This window comes from Fundulus heteroclitus, chromosome 1 (assembly GCF_011125445.2).
Source record: "Fundulus heteroclitus isolate FHET01 chromosome 1, MU-UCD_Fhet_4.1, whole genome shotgun sequence".
Taxonomy (NCBI): Eukaryota; Metazoa; Chordata; class Actinopteri; order Cyprinodontiformes; family Fundulidae; genus Fundulus; species Fundulus heteroclitus.
The window spans coordinates 19,611,330-19,632,611 of NC_046361.1; the positions used below are offsets into that span (position 1 = coordinate 19,611,330).

The 21,282-nt window shown below is 38.4% G+C and overlaps 2 protein-coding genes across 4 annotated transcripts in view; both read left to right on the forward strand.

The window, feature by feature from the left end:
* LOC105931760 (la-related protein 4) overlaps positions 1-3,818 on the forward strand; it is a 42,043-nt gene extending 38,225 nt beyond the window's left edge. Inside the window, exons 13-17 of the transcript XR_004931077.1 lie at positions 846-900; positions 996-1,146; positions 1,230-1,376; positions 1,484-1,706; positions 3,476-3,818. The gene's annotated coding sequence lies outside the window, so the exon portion shown is untranslated. The remainder of the gene's footprint in view (positions 1-845; positions 901-995; positions 1,147-1,229; positions 1,377-1,483; positions 1,707-3,475) is intronic.
* asb8 (ankyrin repeat and SOCS box containing 8) overlaps positions 1-20,946 on the forward strand; it is a 27,535-nt gene extending 6,589 nt beyond the window's left edge. The window contains exons 1-4 of one of the 3 annotated variants that reach the window (XM_012870650.3): positions 8,494-8,552; positions 10,929-11,105; positions 11,205-11,309; positions 18,287-20,946. In XM_012870650.3, the coding sequence (XP_012726104.1) occupies positions 10,977-11,105; positions 11,205-11,309; positions 18,287-18,922 (870 nt within the window). In that variant the 5' untranslated portion in view covers positions 8,494-8,552; positions 10,929-10,976 and the 3' untranslated portion in view covers positions 18,923-20,946. Of the gene's footprint in view, positions 1-8,493; positions 8,553-9,232; positions 9,238-10,928; positions 11,106-11,204; positions 11,310-18,283 lie in introns of those variants that run through there. The other 2 variants (XM_036137299.1, XM_036137292.1) reach the window with 2 other exon arrangements.
* Positions 20,947-21,282: the final 336 nt, after the last annotated feature.

Genomic DNA, 21,282 nt, shown 5'->3' on the forward strand with positions numbered 1-21,282 from the left:
AAGCTAAAGAGACATTTACCATGTTGGGTACACCTAGCGCTGAAAAATCAAATATCAAATAAGCCTGCTGGTAAAATGTCCAGAGAGCAAGAAGCTGCCATCATGGTGCTCACAGGCTTAACCAGCTCAGGATGGGACGGTGGCTGGAAACAGCCTAAAATTACAGGCCGACCTGGAGAGGGAAATGACAACCCAGATGTAGGGGAGGAATATTATATCTTAACTTACCGAATTTGTCTGTAAAATAAGAAGGAAAAGGTTAGAAGATAGAGACTGCGGCGAGGTAGTAAAGACCACAATGGTGTTAAATAACAACTTGGTCACCTTTCCTTCTAGCTATCAAATTAAAATGGGTTGCCCCTGTTTTTTTTTTTGTTTTTTTTTGTTTTTTTTTTTTAACTGTATTATTAAGAGAAACTAAAAGATCATTTAGGTATAGTAGATACACCTAAAAATGTTTTTTTTTGCCACAGATGTTCAGGTTATCTACAAGTACGCTTTAAACAGCGGCTGCTATCATTTACCCACAGTGTGGTGTTAGAAGCAGGTAATCTCTTTGTATAAGGACAACTGCTGTCCAAAATAATACGGCAGTGTTCAATAAATTGAGGAGTCAGAAAATCTACATCACTAAAATGAGATGAGAGGAAATAAAATGTGGAGAAATAAAGTTCAGCTGTCGAGTTTAAAAAGGGAGCGCCAACATCACGACGAACAGAAGTCTGACAAACATGTTGAGATAATTTAATGGTCCGAAATAAAAATGTCCGGCGCCCATATAATCAGTATTCAAACCATCAAATTGTTGTTGTATACGAATGGCTTACGGGTTATGTGCCTTTCAGACGGAGCACGACGTACAGAGGAACACGGAGGAGGCGAGAAGATGAGCGGACCGCGGTAAGTGGCCGAGTCTTGTTGCCGTAGAGCTGCTGTGTGTTTGCCGTTTCAGCCGTGATCTCACTGTCTGCGTGTTCTCTGTTTTTAATTTAAAGAGGCCCGTCCCCTTGGCTGAGGTGAAGGTGTCTCCGCCAAAGTTTGACCTGGCTGCCACCAACTTCCCGCCTCTTCCCGGCTGTGGGGTCAGCACGCAAGGGGAGCCCGTGCTGGAAACCGAATGTCGATGTCGTGCGTGGTTTGTACAAGGTACGTTGTTTTAATTCGGCATCACCCGACTGCTCTGCTTTCAGAGGGGGTAATAATCTATGTGACCTTTTTGCATCTTAAAGACGGAGCAAACCAACAAAGACGCCACTGTGAATCCAGGAACGGGCCAGACCCAAACCCAGGCCACAGAGGAGGCTGTGGCTGTCTCCAGTCCTGCCCTAACCGCCCCAAAAACCCCTTTCTCAACCACTTGCTTCTCTGGCTTCTCGGTATATATTGAGTATTTTTTATTTATTTTTTTATTTTGAGAGATTAACGGTTGAAACGCCGATGCTTCTGTTGGTGTGCTGATCCCTAAAATGCTTGTTCTTGACAGTATAACCCATCAGGAGAAGAGAGTGGAGCGGTCTGAACCCCCAGCGTCCAAAGCAGCCCAGTGCACACCAGTTCCAACGACTGTGAACTCCTCCTCTTCTTCCTCCTCCTCTTCCTCCTCACAGCCCACGTCTACGTCACGACTTCAACCCTCGGTTGCTTCCACGCCCGTGACCCCCAGCACACCCGCCCCTTCTACAGCCACTATTACCGCTCCAGCACAGGTAAATAAAAGTTAGCTCCTTTATACCAATTTCTCTGTGTGCTTTTCTTCCTGATTATAATGAGCTTCTGCACAAACGCTCTTAGTTCATCGCATTTCTTCTCTTGGTTTCTCTGCTGCCATAAGTTCAGGACGTTCCCTCTTATCCCAATGAGCATAAAGAAATATGACACCTGAGGGTTGGACCAAAGAAATCGCACAGTGGGGCTTAGCAAAAGTATTCTTGCTACTTTAGCTTTTTCACATCACAGCCACATGCCTCAGTGTATCTTTCTAGGGATTTTAGGTGATGGGCCAGCTCGTCATTTTAAAGAAAGGAAAAGGACAGATGTAGGGCTGCAGTTAACAATTATGTTAGTGAATTTGAATAAATCTGATTACTATACCTATTGTCTGAATCATCTATCAGCCAGCTACTTTTATTTTATAGAAATACGTGAAAGAAAATGTGAGGAAACATTTAATCAGATGTTTGGAAAAAAACATCAAAAATGTTTTGCTTACTATGCAACAAGATAGCATGTCTTTAGTGAACATTTGTTGCAAAGGAAACGTGCAGCTAAAAAAAAAAAATTACCCTAACATCAGCGTGTCAACAGCTCAGCCCTTGCTGTCTCTGTGGCGAAAACGGTTGCAAACGTAAAAGTGCACAAATTGTCACTTGTATGTTGCTGTCTGGGTTTTTTACATTTTTTTTTTTTTTTTTTTTTTTTTTTTTTTTTTTTACATTAAAAAGTGTAAAATAGAACCCTTGTGCACTTAAGTTCCAACTTGCACTCTTGTTTTAGTGCACAAATGGAAAAGAAATTACTAATAATTACTTATTAAACAAGAGAACTGGAAATTTAAATTCAGGCATAATAAAAACCGTGCTTTTATGTATCAAAGCTCACTTTCTTCTCGTTCTGCAGACAGCAATGGGGAGTTTACAATCTTTTGTAGGGCTACATTTTACCCAAACTTTGCAGAAATGCCTGGTTTTTGTGTTATAAATCCTTTAGCTGTCAGAGTTTTTATGAGAAGTCTTAAAATTTCCTTTTTAATTTTGCCTTTTTTGTTACAAAACCATTTTAATTGGGGCTGGACGATAATTTGGTAACAATATATATCGATCGATTTGACTTATATCGATGATGGGGGGGGTTAATGAAAAGTTAAATGGAATAACAGTTTCCCTTCATGTAGGTTAATACTACAGTCATTAAATCCTCCCAACCAATCACAAACACTCACTAAGCTCCACCCCCTTCAGAGCTCAGAGAGCAGGTGTTCTTTTTTTCTTTTTTTAAAAACTTGAAGTTTTGATAAAGTTGGTTGAATGAAGGGGTGAGTTTGAATTTAGTGTTTGTGTGTTCTGTATGTAAAAAATAAGTTGCTAAACGACAGCATAAAATGGTCAGGGCTGCACTTAAAATGTATGTTTTGAATCTGTTAATTATTGATCGATCAAAATGATTTTTATTTTATCTATGTGCTTTTTTTCTATGTCGTCCAGCCCTAATTTTAATCAAATTTCTCTGTTACACAAATTGACAAAACATTGCAAACAAATCACCAGAACAGATCTGAATGCCAATTCAGTCTGGCAGAACAGGCACAGCGCTGGGTTTTCTTATAAGAGCTCGCTCTCTGGACACTTCCTGACGTTTTCTCTGCCCTTTTTGTACTTTTTTTTTTTTTTTTTTTTTTTTTTTAAAGGTACTAGAATTAGAACAATTTGAGTCACAAATCCTTAAGTTTTTTTATTTATTTCTATCTCTCTTTCTTCAGGAACCCCGTAAACTCAGCTACGCCGAAGTGTGCCAACGGCCCCCCAAGGACCCTCCCCCTGCTCCCCCCGCGGCCCCTGCCCAGGCTCCCTCCGGCACGGCGTCTGGCCAGCCGTTACGTGAGCTGCGCGTGAACAAGGCCGAGGAGCTGGGCTCCAGCGCCAGCCCCGGGGACAAGCAGGAGAGAGGCCACGACAAGGAGGGGGGGTGGGAATGCAAAGAGAGCCGACCGCCGCGTGAGCGTGACTCTCAAGGTTACTATCGCAGCAACGGGCCCAGAGGCACAGGGGGGCTCAAGTTCCGGGACCAACGGCGCCCGCCCCCGGCTCGACGAGGCTCCCCTCAGGGAGCTACCGGCACGCCGGCAAAGAGCAGAACATACCACCAGTATCGCCAAAGTAAAAACTTGATATGACTAGAAAAAAATATGTATGAATATATATATATATATACATGGATATATATATAAATATATATGAAATTATATAAAGATAAATAAAATAAAAGCAACAACTTTATGGTAGCCACCTTTTTCCCCCTGAAGACTGTCCAAAGAAAGGCTTTGAAAATGACTAACACCCAGGACTTGAGGGCAAAGTGACGCCTGATGAACTTCCATGAGGAGTTCAAAAAGGAACACAAGTGTTGTTTGGGCCTCCGGCGTTAAGCTTAACACGATTTAAGTGCGATTCATCTGGAGGCCGTGCTTTTGCTCTGCTTGGGGAAGGTGGGATGCTGGGCCTCGTAAATGGCCCTCTACCTAATTTTTTTTTTTTTTTTTGGAAAAAATAGATGTTTGTCTGCAAGAACAATATGCACTAAGACAAAAACAACATGCATATATGTCATGTACATATACAAAGATATCACTAACGCAAAGAGACATCAGTTTTGGGCTTTCTTTTTTTTTTTTTTTTTTTTTTTTTTTTTTTTTTTTATGTCCCCCTTGTGTGCTTAGGTTTGCAGGTGTGACTGAAGGGTTGGCTGATGTCTACATATGCGTTGATTGTTGAGCAAAAATGATTGAAGTGCTTGAGTCGCACTGATGTAATGAAACGGATAACTTGATTTCTACTGCAGAGATTCTGAATCATTGTCCAGAGAACGGACGGCGTGTTCTTCTTCTAATGTATATTAACGAAACGCGTTCAGCAGCGGTTGTTGGGGTTCTGATTTAGGATCGGATTCAGAAACGGTTCACGTACCGCGGGTCGTCTGTGTGCTTTTTTTGTTTGAAGTCGAAATACAAGTCAAGGCCCGCTGGCCTGAACCCGCAACGCCTGGTCCAAAGTTTTTTCATGTACTTCTTTTTGTTTTTCCTTTTCATCAGAACTATTTTGGGTCGATCCACTGCAATGAATTCAGAACTTTGTCACCATTGATAATCAGTCAGGTTCTCTGTTTACATGTTTATTTGGGTAGGGGTGGGGTTCCTGAGAGAAATCCTATATGTTGATGGTAAGATTTGACTGTTAAGTGTGCCTGGTGGTTCAGGAGAGGTTTGGCTTTTCTACATTATCACAGGATATTCAGGTTAAGCTTAATCTGTGAATTGTTCCTAATAGTGACAAAGCTTAAAAAAAAAAAAAAAAAGACTGAGGAGTGCTGTTAGTTAAGGACGATAGCTACACAATATCTGGCAGCCAAGTTGTGGAAAATAAGAGCATTTGTCCCATTGCGATGTGCCAGCTGCCTGCGATCATAGTTCTAGGATAATATTTTTTTTGATTTTTATTGATGAGATGCGCTAAATAAATTTAGCTTGGGGAATTTTTTATTTTTTTTATTTTAATTTTTTTTTTGGCTCAGTGAAACTGGATTCTTGAAGCTGTAGAGGTGTTAGTTGCCTTTGCTCTATTGTTAACCCTTCACTAGAGATGTGTGTGGGAGAATGTAATTATTTCTAGTACTAAATTTGAAGAGAGGCGTTTTGACAGGCAGGTATCTTATCAGATTGTTTTTGTGCTTTAGGGTGAGTTTGCAGGTTTGTTTCTTCTTTTTTTTTTTCTTTGTAATTTTTGAAAAACAGGTTGACTTAGAACATGAAGTTTGACTCACTGTATGTATTGCTTTTTAAATGTATTTATTTTAATTTTAATGCACAACGCTTTTCTCCCAATCTTGGTAGGCTGGTTTCCCCAAAGTTGTGTGAAATTGTATTCTCAAAATAAAATCAAGCAAATGACATTTGTAAACTGATCGGGATGTCAGCTGAGGGAAACATACCTGATGCATTTACTTTGGGTTTGGTGATGCAGTAAACGAGTATCCAATCACTGGGGCTGTTATTTTTAGTTTATTTAGTTTTTCTTACCGAGTATGAGCAGCTAGTGATTTAGTATAATTAAAGAAATGCACTAACTTGTTTTTAAAAAGAATCATACTCATGAGTAATGTGAAATAATTTTTAGAAGCATATGGTTGTTGTTGACAGGCTTGCAAATATCTACAGGAATTGCTTTCCCCCTCTGCAATATTGTTTTTTTGTTTTTTTTTTTTGTTTGTTTTTTTAATTTGGGTTGGGGTGACGACAGGAAATGTAGAAATCGATCAACCAAGTGTTTGAGACACAATCTTAGAACTGTATGAAATGTCACCAAAAATAAATTATTTTGATTTGGCTCTCCAGTCTCACTTGTGTGAAGTTTGTCCTCCTCACATGAACACAACCCAGTTCAGTGTCATCTTTTAGTTAATTTCCTCGTCCTGGCTGCAAACCCCACTATGAAGCTTTATACCCGCCCACAGTTGGAAAATTTGAATAGTTGGAAAATTATGTGCGTTTGAAGGACGTGGTTTTAATGTAAAGTAAATTTATGCAAAGGATGCAGCCCTGAATTAAGAGCTTCAGGCATGACTTGAACAAAGCTGGATGGCTTTTGGATGGGAAGCTAAGAGCCAGCCAATCATACTGCTCGTCCCACCCCGTTTCTCTTGATTGGCAGGTGACGTGATTCTGCTGAAAAAATTACTTAAAAAAAAAAAAAAAAAAAAAAAAAAAGTTATATTGTGGAAAACACTCGTGAAATAAATGCTTTGTTATCCAAAATTTGGAAGAATTAAAATTTTTTAATCACAATGAGTGGATTTTTTTATAAGCATTCAGTTATTGCACAATTTCATTCACTATAAATATTTACATTTTATTCAAGTAGAATTTTTTTTTTTTCTTTATTTCATTTTGAGCACTTTGGTGTTCCATACATTTGCGGTGCGCTCTGACCGTAGACGGTTCCTGGGTAGACGCACCATCAGCTGACGCTGCCTGTTGGAGCTGACGTTTCGGTGCGGCCGCCATCATGGACGGGTCTCACACGTGCCCCTAGTGCATTTATTTGTACTGAGGAAACTGTTTGTCCAACTAAAATAAATCATAACTCCCTGAATTCCGTACTAAGCCTTTGTTATACACCAATAATTTCTTCATATTTTTGCGTGTTGTGCATGCACATAGATTTTTTTAAAAGCCAGGAAAAGTGATTTTCCAGGTAGACTTTAAAATTGGGTCTGAGATTTTGTGACAGAAGATTCAGAGTTAAAGTAGGATCTTAAATATCGAAGCAATTTGAAATCAACAATGGAATCCCATATGGTAGTAGTATTAGTCCAGTATTATTTAATATGATGATTAATTATATTTTTTATAAATTTGGATAGGATTGGGTTAGCTTTGTATACTGACAACGGGGCCATCTGGACAAGAAGACGAGATTCCATAACAGTAAGGAATAAAATCAAGGAGCAAATAAAAATGTAACAATGGCCATATAACTGGGGCTTTAAACTCTCTCCAAGTAATTCTTGCCATATGATGTGTGCAAAGAAGAAAAGGACAGAGACTGAAATTATATGGTCACAGAATGGAGATAGTAAGTAAATTTAAATATCTGGGTATATGGCTAGACCAAAAAGGAATATGGAAAACACATATTGAAAAAGTAGAAATCTCATGAGAGCAGTAGGAAAAGATTGGGGAGCAAGTAAACAATCACTGATGCATATTTATACACACCAACAATGAAGGTAAGCATTGGGAGGAGATTACCTGGTGGCAATAATTCTAGGATTACAGTGGATGAACCAAGACCGTATAGAGTAGTTATGTTGATTTTTGGCAGCCCTTCACAGTATCCAAAATATAAAATCTGAAAGAGAAGATTTATTGTTAGAAATTCATTAAAGCTTATTAAGACTACAAAAACTGTACATAAATGTTCTGAAAAATTCTGCTGGGTTATGGCCTATGTAGATATAAATGGAAACGAGGGAGCAAATAAAATAGCTAAAAAAATCAATTAGAACAAATGATATTATAAATATACCCTATGTGAAAGAAGAAACCGAGACAACACTTAAAAATAAAGAAAAAATGGCAGGATAAGTGGAACATGGATAAAAGTGGAAGGAAATATTATAGTGTGCAAAAATCTATTCATGCCAAAGGTGTGAGTAGACACAGCCAAAGAGAGAAAACTAGTTTGACTAGGTTAAGATTAGATCATACTGGATTAAACAAAACATGTTTGTACTAGAAAAAATGTTTAGAATGTAAAAATAACAGAACGTAACATGTATTACTGCAGTGCCGGTGAAGATTCTCAGTCATCCAGGTCATGAAAAAAGTAAAAAACAAAGCAACTGGACTTGTTTTTCGTAGTTGAAGACGTTTCGCTTCCTCTCCAGGATGCTTTCTCAATTCAAAATTGAGAAAGTTTCCTGGAGAGGAAGCAAAACATCTTCAACTACGAAAAACAAGTCCAGTTGCTTTTTTTTTTTTTTTTACTTTTTTTTGGAAAGTACTACTGCAGTATAGGAAATATGATGAAGATCAAAAGACAAGGCAGATAGGAAGAGAATGGAATGTTAAACAACAGGATATACAGAAAGCCGTTATACAGTATCTTAGAAATATAGGAATATTTTGTAGAATTTAAGTTTTTTCCCCCTCCTTTCGCTTTTATTATTTATATGAAGTTATACATCCTCCGATGTGGTAGGTGGCGGTATGCACCTAAAAGCAACGATTGAAATCTGCATTAAACAAAGTAGCAGAAGAAGATCTGTCCGTGGGCTTTACCGTATGTTTTTACCCTCTGCTTATTTTTTTTACCCATGATTGTTGAAAAGTGTGTTTAAAGGCGTGTTTACAAGCGTTTGGGGGAGCTGTCATTTGTTTTTACATCTACTAGCCGTTGATTTTTCTTCTAGCTAGCATTAGCTACTGCTAGCTAGTTAGCTAGCTGACAAGCCGGGGTGTTGTTTTTGTTTTTTTGTCCAGAGCAGCTTTTTTAGCAAGCTATAACTGTTATAGCATTGACACATTAGCTTAGGCGAGGCCGGGCACCACTGTTTTTATTTAAATTACCAGCTACAGCCATGCATTTATACAGTAAATATGTGTAATGTTCTCATAGCTAAAGGGTAGCCTGCTGAAACAGCATTGGAAATGACGTATTTACTTAGATAGTTCTGACCTCAGGAAGAGGTTAGGCTTAAATTACAGATGGGATTTTTACATTTTTTTATTATTTCGATTTATGTATACAAGTATTAAGTTGATAAAATACCTTTCTGGGAATTGACTAACCTGTCAACCCAAATGAGTATAAGAACACACCTAAAACTAATGATTCTATAGTCCTATAAAAGCAGGTGTCGAGAATAAAGTGAAGGAGGCTGATTTATTAATTAGCCTCAGAAAGCACCCAGCAGCAATTTGATAGAAGGCGACAGCTAATGAAAGGTAACAAGTACACACCAATGATGACATGCAAGGCTAAACTGGTAAAACTGATTTCACATCAAAGCACAGTATATAAAAAAAACAAACAAACAACAAAACACACACTGGATAACGATTCACCCAAAACTATTCCACAATCCCCACAATTTCACTAAAGTGTCAAAGGCCTGAACAGCAGCAACGCCCAATAAGTAATTTGGTAATTTAATCAATTAATAAAAATGGTGGGATAAAAAAAAAAAACAGCGACAGATGTCCTTTTTTTTATTGGCTTGCACCATATCTGAGAGCTAAGGGATCAAAAAAAGATGCAAGTAATTTAAAAAAACAAATTAATATTGAAACCGCAGGTACAAATACTCACATTTAGTTCCAGGGTCCAGATTTTTCCAGTTTGAAGTTCTAAAAATGCTGAAGGGCTGTGTTATTGGCACCTTTGTGTTGTGGAAGCTACAATCATGTGGTGATTCAAAAAAGCAGCGTCAAAACGCCTCCCACCCTATATGGGCCCTGTCCCAATACTCACACTTAACCCCACGCACTTCTATGAAGTGCGCACCTGGTGGAAGTGCACTTAAGGGCTCGAGTTATATTGTATAAATGTGATACTTAAATTCTATAAACATGATAATTTATATTCTATAAATGTGATAATTATATTGTATAAATGTGATACTTATATTGTATAAACATTATAATTATATTGTACAAACATGATAACTTTATCCAGATGGTGGTGGTAGTATACTTTCAGTCTGTATTGACCACAAGACTCATCTAATAAGAATAAGAGGAAGATGGTGGCGTTCCAGGTAAATTTTTGATTCAAGTGGAGAGGATGGATAAAAAAATGGGGCTGTCCATCTTTTTTGCTCCTACCATACGGCTTCAGTTTATCATAGGAGTGAACGTGCCACATGAAATTAGGCCCTAGGATTAATATACATGCGTCACATCAGCCTCCTCCTTTGCCTTCGTTCCTCTCCCCTGAGGTCCAGACATTTTAACAGATGTCTAAGGTGGTGAAACTAATATCCATACAGAATCCCACAACTCTCCAGCTGGTCATGAGGAAGGCCTCCACAACTACAGTATCTGATTAATTTTTCCTTCTGTAGAGTGCCATTCTTTTGAGGATTCTTCTTAGTGTGTGCATGCTAATAATGAGCTCATCCACAGTGTGCTGCAGCATCAGTGTCTCTCAGTGTCTTAGACCGAGCATAAAGTAAATCTTGATCAACTCCTGTAAATTTGCCATTGCACTTCCTGAGTAGACAACATGCAGCGAAAAAGCATACCTGGATAACACTATCACGTTTATACAATATAATTATCACATTAGATCAGTCTTTTTTTTGTCTTTTTTGGCCATGGGCAAGACACAAAGTCTCAATTGTGTAATGGGTGGGTAACAGTAAAGAATAATAAATGGGTCCTATAAATCTGACAGACCAACCTCACCAACAGTCCAGTTGTACATTCTCACATTTTATATTTTCCATATTTGGTCAAAATGACCTAAACATAGACAAAGGTTGTTAGGAAGAAAGCCTTCATCTTTCTAAGTAACAATAAGTGCCACTCGATCAATTAATACGCCCATTTAGGCCCTGAACAGTGTGAGCATTCACATTTATTATTGATGCATTGCATGATCTCATCCTGGTTTGCAACGTGTAACCTCAACCGTTAAAAATAAATGTTCTTTCAGTGTGTTGCATCGCCACCCCTGCCTGGGTGCCATGGTCCTCTGTTACACATGAGCTCTACTATGTGGTACATCATGCAGAGCATTCAGAGTAAATACTCCTTGTCCGAGCGGCTCATCCGCACCATCGCAGCCATCCGCTCCTTTCCACACGACAACGTGGAGGATCTGATTCGTAAGGTATGTTGGCTCATTGTGCTTGAAGTTAAAAAAAAAGAAAAAGAAAAGCGTCTCAGCTGCTTTCAGTGATTTTTGGCATCTTTTATCTCCTGTCCTTAGGGCGCTGATGTGAACCGGATGCACGGGACCCTCAAACCACTGCACTGTGCCTGTATGGTAGCTGATGCTGACTGTGTGGAGCTGCTATTGGAGAAGGGCGCCGAGGTGTGTTTATTCCCCCCCCCCCTCCCCCCATACCGCAAAGTTTTAGATAAGCATTCAACCTGACAGATAAGGATCACTCACATGGGGCTAAACTTGTTTGTCCATGTTAACCTAAAGCACTTGTACAAAAAGATGGGTTTGTGGTTATTTGTAGCTCAGGAAAACCAGTAATGTTTATATTATAGCAGGTTTCAGTGTTCCTACGCCGTCTTGACATGTCTAGAAAAGTAAGGAATGTGATTTTTATAATTCTCCAAGTCTGATAAGGAAAGAAACAAATATTGTGTATGGAAGAACGTTTTAGTTTTCAGACTTTATTCAGCCTGTAAAAACAGAAAAAGTTTCTGAAAGTACACATTTGATCTTGATTTATATTTGAATGAGATCTTTCATCTTTGGTTTACCTCAGTCCAACTCTGCTTTTTTTTTCCGTTGATTGCTTTGGGTTTCAAGTTACTGAGAGAAAATATGCTTTTTAATCCTTAAACACATTTTGATGCCGGTCAAAATATCAAAAGTCTTGTTTTTTTCCCCCCCTTTTGAACATCAAAGCTAAGACATGAGTTAATAGTAACTTAGAAAGACATTTGTTGTAACCATGATTTTTTTCTTCCTGGTTTAGCAGGGTATAGGATTTGCATTATGGTGACCAAACACTGATAATAGCAGGCTAGGAGCAAATTGTGTCAAATTTAGTTATATGGCACATCTAAGAACAATCCATGCATCATTCATTCATTTGTTTTTTTAAATTGAAACCAACAATGAAAAAAACGAAGAACAATTTTTTTTTAGAAATTCGAAAATAATATGGAAAAATGGAGAACATTTTTTTTCTTGTTTCCCTGTTAAAACAAAACATGGAGCAGACAAATAACGAGCGTATAATTAAATTTTTTCCAATTTTGTTTTGAGCTATGAGGTGACCAGGAAGTAGTTTTATGAGGCACGAGAGAGCCAAGTAAAAACCAAAACAGAAGACGCAGGAGCACCATAGCGACAAAACACCCAGCGGTGTGTCAAATTGTTCCGAAATGTTAACGAGAAGGTTTTGTATGAAGCACCCGTTGTGAGGGCATGGACCGACGTTACGTCACAGGTCCTCACCTGAGAGATTTCTTATCAAGAAGTCCTACGAGGTTTAATTCATCTGTTTATTTCATCGAACGTTACGGTAAGTCCTGTTTATTTTATTTTTTGTCTTATTTCCCTTATGTTTTTGTATTACTTTTATTAAGTTTAAATGACAGAGAGCTTGTAGGCATATTCATAAATGGCTTTATTTTTATGTCTGTAATATTGTCGATTTAGCCGTAAACAACATATTACTCCACTTGTCCACAGCTATATACTGTATGTCATGCTTATATATAAGCAAGACATGTACTACTTTTACGACTGATGCACGTTGTAAAATTCTTAATAAACTGTAATTGCATTGATAGCTGTCAGCTGTCTGGGCATTGACCTGATGAGTCTATTGTCAAAAACATCTGAAGGTCATCAATATATTCTGACTACCACGGATTACTGATTAAGTGGGTTTAAGGTTTTCCACTTTAAACCAAGTCAGCAGCAGAAGCTGGAAGGTGTCTGTACTCATGAATCTATACGCATGGATGCCCAAAACATATTATGTCAGATCAGGGGAGAGAACCTGTAAATGAGGTGAGGGGTGAAAAGCTAACCTCTTTTATGTTTTTTTACTTTTTAGAATTGTCCATATACATTTTACGAATTCACTCATTTTTATTGACCTGAATTAATGTTAACAGAATGACATCACTTCTCATTTTGTAAAATATCCGCCTGTTGGATGAATCTTCAGCACAGGAGCTTCACAAACTAATAAAACGTTAACAGAGCTTGTCGGCCATTTTCAGATCATAAAGAGCATTGCTATCAAGTTTATTTTTATTTTTTCAAATCCACTATCCTTTCTTGGCCCACAGTTATCAGGCTCCTGGCTGCAAGTGATGATCGGCAGGTGGAAGCAGTCGTGCGGTTCTACAGACTGTATGACACCTCTTTGTGAATAATGCAGGGAACTAACTGGCTCACTGACGAGGTAATGGCGTGGGGGAATAATTTTTTATTGTTAATCTAATTGTGTCCTACAATTTCTTTGTTTTTTTTATTTCTTTTAAAACAGGTTATAGATGCATACGTCTGTTTCCCATCATTCAGACAGAGTGAAATTTATTCTTGGAGAGTGTTTGAAATGTCACTGTCCATTAATTCTGTATCTTTTATTTTCATTTAGCATTTTTAATTTAAAAAAAAAAGTAAAAAATAACCTCTTTGCGATTAAAAATCTAATTTACAGGAGTGTCCACAGCTAGAAAGTAGCAGAATAATAATGCAATTTATGTCTATACTTACGTATGTATTTTTTATTTTTTATTTTTTTTTACAGAAACCTGTATACCTACGGTACTCTCAGCGTCAGTGTCAACTTTGCTTTTTGCTGGACACTGCAGAGATGTAAAAAAGTTAAAATGACAAAGAAACCTGTTTTTTTTTTCATCTCATCATTTTAAAGCATTCATAATTTTTACTGAAAACGTATTGATGAAGAGGTTTTTTGGAGTGCAAAGAGCGCTCCTGAAGATCTTCTTTAACTCTGGTGGCGCTGAGAAAGTAAAGTGTTGCAGAAGCACAGTGTTCATTCAAAACAGTGGAGGTTAAATCAGTATAATGAGAGTGTGTTAAGGAATGTTGTCCCTACAGAGGCACTTTGTTTTAATGAGAGCTGAGAGCCATAACTCACAAAGAGGGAAATAAGCAGGTGTAAATCTTCAAGAAAGAAGCAGACAAAGAGCAGATAAGATGACCCAACACTGCAGGATGTGGGCAGGCTCCGGTGCTGCACACATCCCACCTCAGAGCGTAGGTAACTCCACAGAAATACTATATATTAATTTGTCAGGGATAAGTTAGAATCTAATGCACACGAGGCCCCCGCTGTTGGTGGAAGGGAGGAAGAACCATGTAGCGATACATGTTTTGCACTATTCAAGTCATCTAACACATTTTGATTAACCTAAAATTCTGTCTCTGATTTATTAATATCAATATGTCTCATTAGTTTGCTGAATAAACGAACAAGCAGTTAGGTGGTACATTTTCCTAACGTCAGCCATTTTCTGTGGTGTGGTCTGTTGGAGCAGCAGCTGATCTGTAGCTGAGAGGAAGCGGCTGGATAAACTCATTAGGAGGGCCAGCTCTTTCCTGAGATGCTCTCTGAACCCAGTGCATGTGGTGGGAGACAGAAGGACTGGAAGAAAGATAACATCACTGATGGACAGTGTCTCCCACCCCATGCATGGAGCTGTTGCAGAGCTGGAGAGCCCTTTCAGTGACAGACTGCTGCATCCTAGATGCTCTAAGGAGCGCTTCCACAGGTCGTTCCTCCCAGCTGCCTATTAGACTTTATGTCTGCTGCTCACAACAGACTAAATTGCTGTTTACAACATGCTAATGGTTGCATGGGTTCTGATAGGATCGTGCATGATTTGCACAGTCTCTCAGACATTACGGTACACTTACATACACCTTGGCTACTTAGAGATGCTATACTTTCATGCATATTGCATATTATCTTAAGTTCTCTAAATATGCTGGAGTTTTCTACTGTTAAACTTGAATATTTCATCTTATTTTTACCTGTGTATGCCATATTGTCAATAATTGTGCAATATTTATTCTGGTATTTACGTTTTTTTTTTAATTCTTGACGTTTTTTTTAAGAACTAACTTTAGCTTGTATTTTTTATTCCTTTTTTCATTACTATTAATTGTGTGTAACTGTGTGTTGTCAACTGTATCTTTGTATTTTTTTCCCCTTTGTGGGACAATAAAGAAATTTCTTCTCAACATCTTCTACCTATATATTAAACAAGTAAGATATTCTGATGAAGCGTTTTAGTGCATTATATTTCATATATTAAATAAAGTTTTGGTCATTTAGATACATTTTTCCAGTGCCACACATAAACTTCAATCAAAATGTTTCTGATGAATTATTTTTAACATCAACATTAATGTTGTGGTTTTCGGCATGATGGAAGCAGTTTCCGTAGGGTACCACCGACAAAGTTTTAAATAACAAGACGTGCTACGGTAGGAGATTCTGAAGTAGCATAAATCCTCAGAACACGGGCAGCAGCTCAAACCCAAAACAGATCATCCAACCACCACACTGTAACCCTTATGCATCTCTCCCAAACTCATAAAACTACTTCAGGGTCACCTCATATCCCGAAACAAAATTGTAAAAATTTTTATTTTTTTTACAATTTAAATGCTTTACTCTTTATCTGTTTGCTCCATGTTTTATTTCAACAGGGAAACGAGAAATTAAAAAAGGAATTGCACACAGCTTTTCCATATTATTTTATGAAACAAATTTAAATTTTTTTATTGTTGGTTTTATTTAAAAAAAAAACAACAACCAATGAATGATACACGAATACACGGCTTAAGAACAACCACAGTTGACTAAATTACTTTACGCTATAAATTGTAGTGGTTCTTGACCAAATTTACCAGGGGGGCCAAGGTGGGGTCAGTGTTTTTTCATCAGGGCATAGAACAAAAGATGAAACAATAAAACAGGGCAATATTTAATTCTTTAATTATAAGTGAGCCATTTGTGGCTCTGGAACTGCAGGTTTCAGACCCCTCATTTAGCAGATGAAAACTGTGATCCCAGCTCAATATGGCTGAAGCTAAACATGAAACACCATAATTTTTAAATCCTTCTTAGAGGTAAACTACAGGTAAAAAATAAAATTAGTCAAAGAGACCAATCTGTTATGGTTTCTTCACCGGTGCATATAATCATAAGAAGTGTATTTAGTGTTATGTCTTTAGTAAAGGGGCCATTAGAGGGGATGAGGAGCATTTCTACAGGGGCACTGGCCCCTGTTGGCCACTGTCTAGAACAGCCCCTGGTAGTAAAAGATCAATGACTAAACAACAAAAAACAAGCAAAATCAATAATAGAAGTTGCACAAACAGCACACAGATGTCCTACATAACTAGTGAGTTATTGAAAAGAAATGTGTTTGAAGCAGAAACCTAAACTGATCAGCTGTTTGATCCATTTAAGTAAGTTGGACTGCACATGTGTCGTCAATGTCGTGAGGAGGAACAGGAACCACAAAATCTGCACACGGCTTCCTATGATTTCATCACCAACAATGACTACAGGTCAATAGCTACGTTTACATGGACAAAAGTAACTGGAAAATGGGCCAATTGGATTGAAAATGCGTCATTAAGCTCAATCGGAATGAAATTGTATTCAGAATGAGACGGGTGGTTTATGCCAACCTTACTATTCAAAACATTAAAAGAGCTCAAAATTATTATTTATTCAGTAACGTTTCAACCATAATTAGAACCTCATGCAAGTTCAACCTGGGTGCTCCGAAGACAAACAAACTCATATAATACTGCTTTGTTAGCCACTTTTTGTTCTTCAGCAAAGGCAAAAGTTCTTCTTTTCTGTATTTTTTAAGGGAAATTTGATAGCTGCATATGTCAGAGTGGTTCTATTCTGAATAATGCCAGGTGCATATAAATGCACATTATGATCACATTAATTGATTGTGTGCCCATATAAACGGTGCAATACGCTTATTTTTTTTTGTTTTTTAATCCCAATACATTTCAATACAATTGTCGGTCATTGAAAAACAAAGGAAAGATGAAACATTTTTTCTTAACTAGAGACAAAATCCTAAAACCTGAAAGTGAAGTTTAGCACGAGAAAAAGGCATCCATTGGCCTCACGAAGTTACTTAAAAATCGTCCTACCTTTTTGCTCCTTTTAGATCAGTGTTCAGTCTATTTAGTTTTGGCCGGGGGAAAGACACTGCCTTAATGGGGTCAGAATCAGAAACAGAAATACTTTAATAATCCCAGAGGGAAACTGCAGCCATTACAGGGGTAATGGGTGGGTAACAGAAGAGCTCCACCATCCAAAGTGGGATGGATGCCGTCTCTCCGGATCAGACCAGGTTTTCTCCAGATTGTGACAATGTTGTGATAACGATAAAAGTGATGATGATAAAAGACTATTTACAGCTTCCTGCAGTTCTTTTTCAACTGTCTGGCTGTCACTGCAAGTCAATTATAGTCTAATAAGCACAAATACTGTCCATAATTTTTTTTAACTGCAATATTTATTAAAACAAAAGTTAAAATATGTTTCAGTAGCACTCTTGTTACATAAAAAGGAGTGATCTTTATTACCAAACTGCACACAGTACCTACATTTCACTATATTTTTGAATGTATTTATATTTATTAATGCTCTCAATAAACCAACTGTGGAGAAAATAGCAACCATAACAATCCTGGCAGTTTTGGGGGTTTTAAGAAAACCCTAGTTGTCAAGATAAATCCAAATTCTTATCATGATAAGAAATTTTTCATGATAATGATAAAACAATACAGTAAAGGCACAGCCCCATTTCAATGTTAGAAAGTAATAAATGCCAAATAATGTCATAAAATCAAGTATCAAGAAGGAGAAAAAGATATTCTTGTTTTGGTTTGAAAATAGAAGATGCTATTTGCCGTTTGGAAAGATATGCATTAGCAGCTAGGTTTTTATTTTACTGGATAGACTTATAATGAAAAAAAAAAACACCTTTAATCATCTTGCCTAGCTTCGCTGCAAAGAACTTTGTGGTTGGTGGGGAGCACAAGATTCATATTGGAGTGACAGTTTTAAATAAAACTTCTCTTTCCTAAACCTGCAACTTTTTTATTAGGATCATGTCTTTTTTTTATTATCATTAACACCTTATATGTTTAAAATTAACCATTTTTATTGAATCCTTTCTGGGTCTGCCTTGTGTCAGTCACGATGCCACAAAAAGTTCAAATTCAGTTCTAGTTTGGGATTCACAAGTTTTTACTTTCCTCTGAATATCAGCGCTCAGATTATTTGATTCCTCTGTCAGGTGAATGCTTTGGACGGCTACAACCGCACAGCGCTGCACTACGCCGCAGAGAAGGACGAGAGCTGCGTGGAGCTGCTGCTGGAGTACGGGGCCCAGCCCAACGCGCTGGACGGCAACAAGGACACTCCGCTCCACTGGGCCGCCTTCAAAGACAACCCGGAGTGCGTGAGGGCCCTGCTGGAGAGCGGGGCCTGCCCCAACGCCCGGGACTACAACAATGACACACCTTTGAGCTGGGCGGCAATGAAGGGCAACCTGGAGAGCGTCAAGGTTCTATTAGACTACGGAGCCCAGGTCCACGTGACCAACCTGAAGGGTCAGACCCCCATATCCCGGCTGGTGGCCCTGCTGGCCCGAGGCCTGGGCACCGAGCAGGAGGAAGAGTGCTTGGAGCTGCTTTGCCGAGCGGCGGGGCGCTTTGAGATCCGGCGGGCCGACGGCACCCTTCCCAAGGAGCTGAGCAAAGACCCCCAGCTGCTGGCGAGGCTGACTAACATGGTGGCTCAGGCCCCGACGCTGCGCTCCCTGGCCCGCTGTGCCATACGCCAGAGTCTTGGAGTGCAGTTCCTCCCCACCGCTGTGAAAGAGCTTCCTCTACCTGAAACGGTTAAAGACTATCTACTGCTGAGAGACTAACCACGGCGACATCCAAGGATCCTCAGGCCTCACCGGCTCACTGACAGCTCGTCCCGCTGCTTTTATTGGCAAGTTGATACAGATGTCTGTCTTTTTTTTTTCTTTTTTCTTGTCTTGTATTGACACAACATCTGGATGAAGAGTGAATTAAGTGCAGACTGGTTTGTTTAATCAGTTATGTGAAGAAACAAGGCAGGACGCGCAGGTTTTCAACTAAACAGCTGTTGGGTTTTTATTCCAGTGAAGTCTGATGAGCAAAAAAACCAAGAAGGAAAAAAAAAAAACCCAAAAACTAAGACATCCGATTTGCTCGACATCATCACAGGGGGCAAACCAAGATTAAACAAGTTGTTTGATCATTTAGCTACTTCAGATATAAAAGACAACAACAAACTATTCAATAGAGTATTTTAGTATGCTTATTATTACTCATTTTCGCTTGTTTAGGTTTGTGAGATAAATTGTTTTACTCTGATAGGAGGTGGCTTGTGTAGAAATTATTTAAAACAAGTACAGGCGTCTGCTTTCAAAGTGTGGGAATAAAAAAAAAAGAAAAAAAGTAGATGGCTGACGTCCTGATTATGGAGGTGGTCCGTTAACTTATGTCAGATGGTACCTGTGCAGTACCTGTACAGTACATGGGAAGAGTGTTCATAACCTTTGAACTTTGCCACAATTTGCCGCATTATAACCACAAACTTCAATCTGTTTTCTGGGATTGTTTCATTTTTGCTAAACCCACAAAAGGAATATGCGTATGTGTGGAGAGAACGTGATTGGTGCTTAGACGGAGCGCTTCTGTGGACAGTTATTTTCAATTGGATTTCAGTCTGTACTTTGACTAGGCCGTTCTAATGTATGAGTATTCTCTGCCATATGATAAGGGTTGTTGTCCTGCTGGATGGTAAACCAACCCAACACACACGTTAATCAAATCTAACAAAAATGGAAAATGTTTGCGCTAGCTTAGTGCTGGTTTGTGCAGCAAAGTTTTTGTTTGTGCCGCTATTATTTCATGGATGTTGATAAAGGTTTGAGGGGGAAAAAAGTACTTCAGTTATTCTATTGGGTGATCTGCATCCCTGCTGAAGAAGGGCATCCCCACAGCATGATGTTGCCTCCGCCATGTTGCCATCCACACATGGCTGTTTTATTAAGTAATTCCTGAAGGCAGTTGGTTGCACTGGCTTTTATTTAGGGGTAATAAGTAAAAGCGCTGGATTCACACGCACTCCACAATTTTTGGATTTTTACTGAGGACATACTTTTAATAAATATAATTTACCATCCACTTCACAGCAATCCTCTACAATTTGTTGGCCTGTCACATAAAAATACACTGAAATTTGTGGTTGTAATGTGTGGGAAAGAACTTTTTGCAAGGTCGTGTGCTTCAAATAATTTGTATGATAGTTTTTTTGGGTGTGATCTGTGCGTAATATTCACTAAGAGGATAACATTTAACACACACCTATTTTAAGCAGGAAATATTGTGCCAGATGGGAACAATTGTATTTATGTAAAAGCAGCAGAGTGGTGCTGATTATTATTATTGGTTTCACTTAAATGTGCCAGGTAGTCTTCTGAACATGTTCAACGCTAACAAAAGTGGGCTCACCTCACCTGCTGTTGTATGTGAGTCACTGTTTATTTGGGTTTTGTTTGGGTGTGTTTTTTTTTTTTCTTTTTTTTTTTTTTTACAATGGAGGGTTAAACTTGCAGAACATTCTGTTTTCAACGGTGCTCACTGGTTTCAAAACTAAAGTCACTTTGTTTTAAATTCATTGTTTAAATGTAAAAACCAGGAAATGGCATGATTCGTAACTTTTTGTCTTTTTTGTAAAAGCCACTCAATGAGCTGGCAAAAAAATGTGTATTGGAGGTCTAAAATAATTTCTTATCCTGAATTTGCCTGTTCAGTAAATGTATATAAATTAACCCTGAGATTATGTCTTGTATATGCCTGCAGAGGTGCTTCTTTTATTTGTCAATATAATGCAAGTAAATGCCTTTATTTGACCGTCTGCTTGTTTTTTTTACTGTTTTTTAACACAAACGATTAAATCCTGATTGTGATTCATTTACCCTTGCTGCCATTCACGTCCCAGGGTGGCACGCCTTACAAGCTTTACGTCAAACTGACTCTTGGACTTTGCATGCTCAGCAGCAAGTCCTTTAGAACAGCTGAATGAATTTGCTCATAAATTTAATTCACACCATTGTCTATAAACATATCTTCCATAAAATGAGTAATCTATATGCGTTTACTTTGTAAAATGCTAAATTGATTTTTCTACAGAAAAAAGCTGTACTGAACATGGTCAATTCTCTGATGATCCACTAGAGGTCTCTCTCGCTTT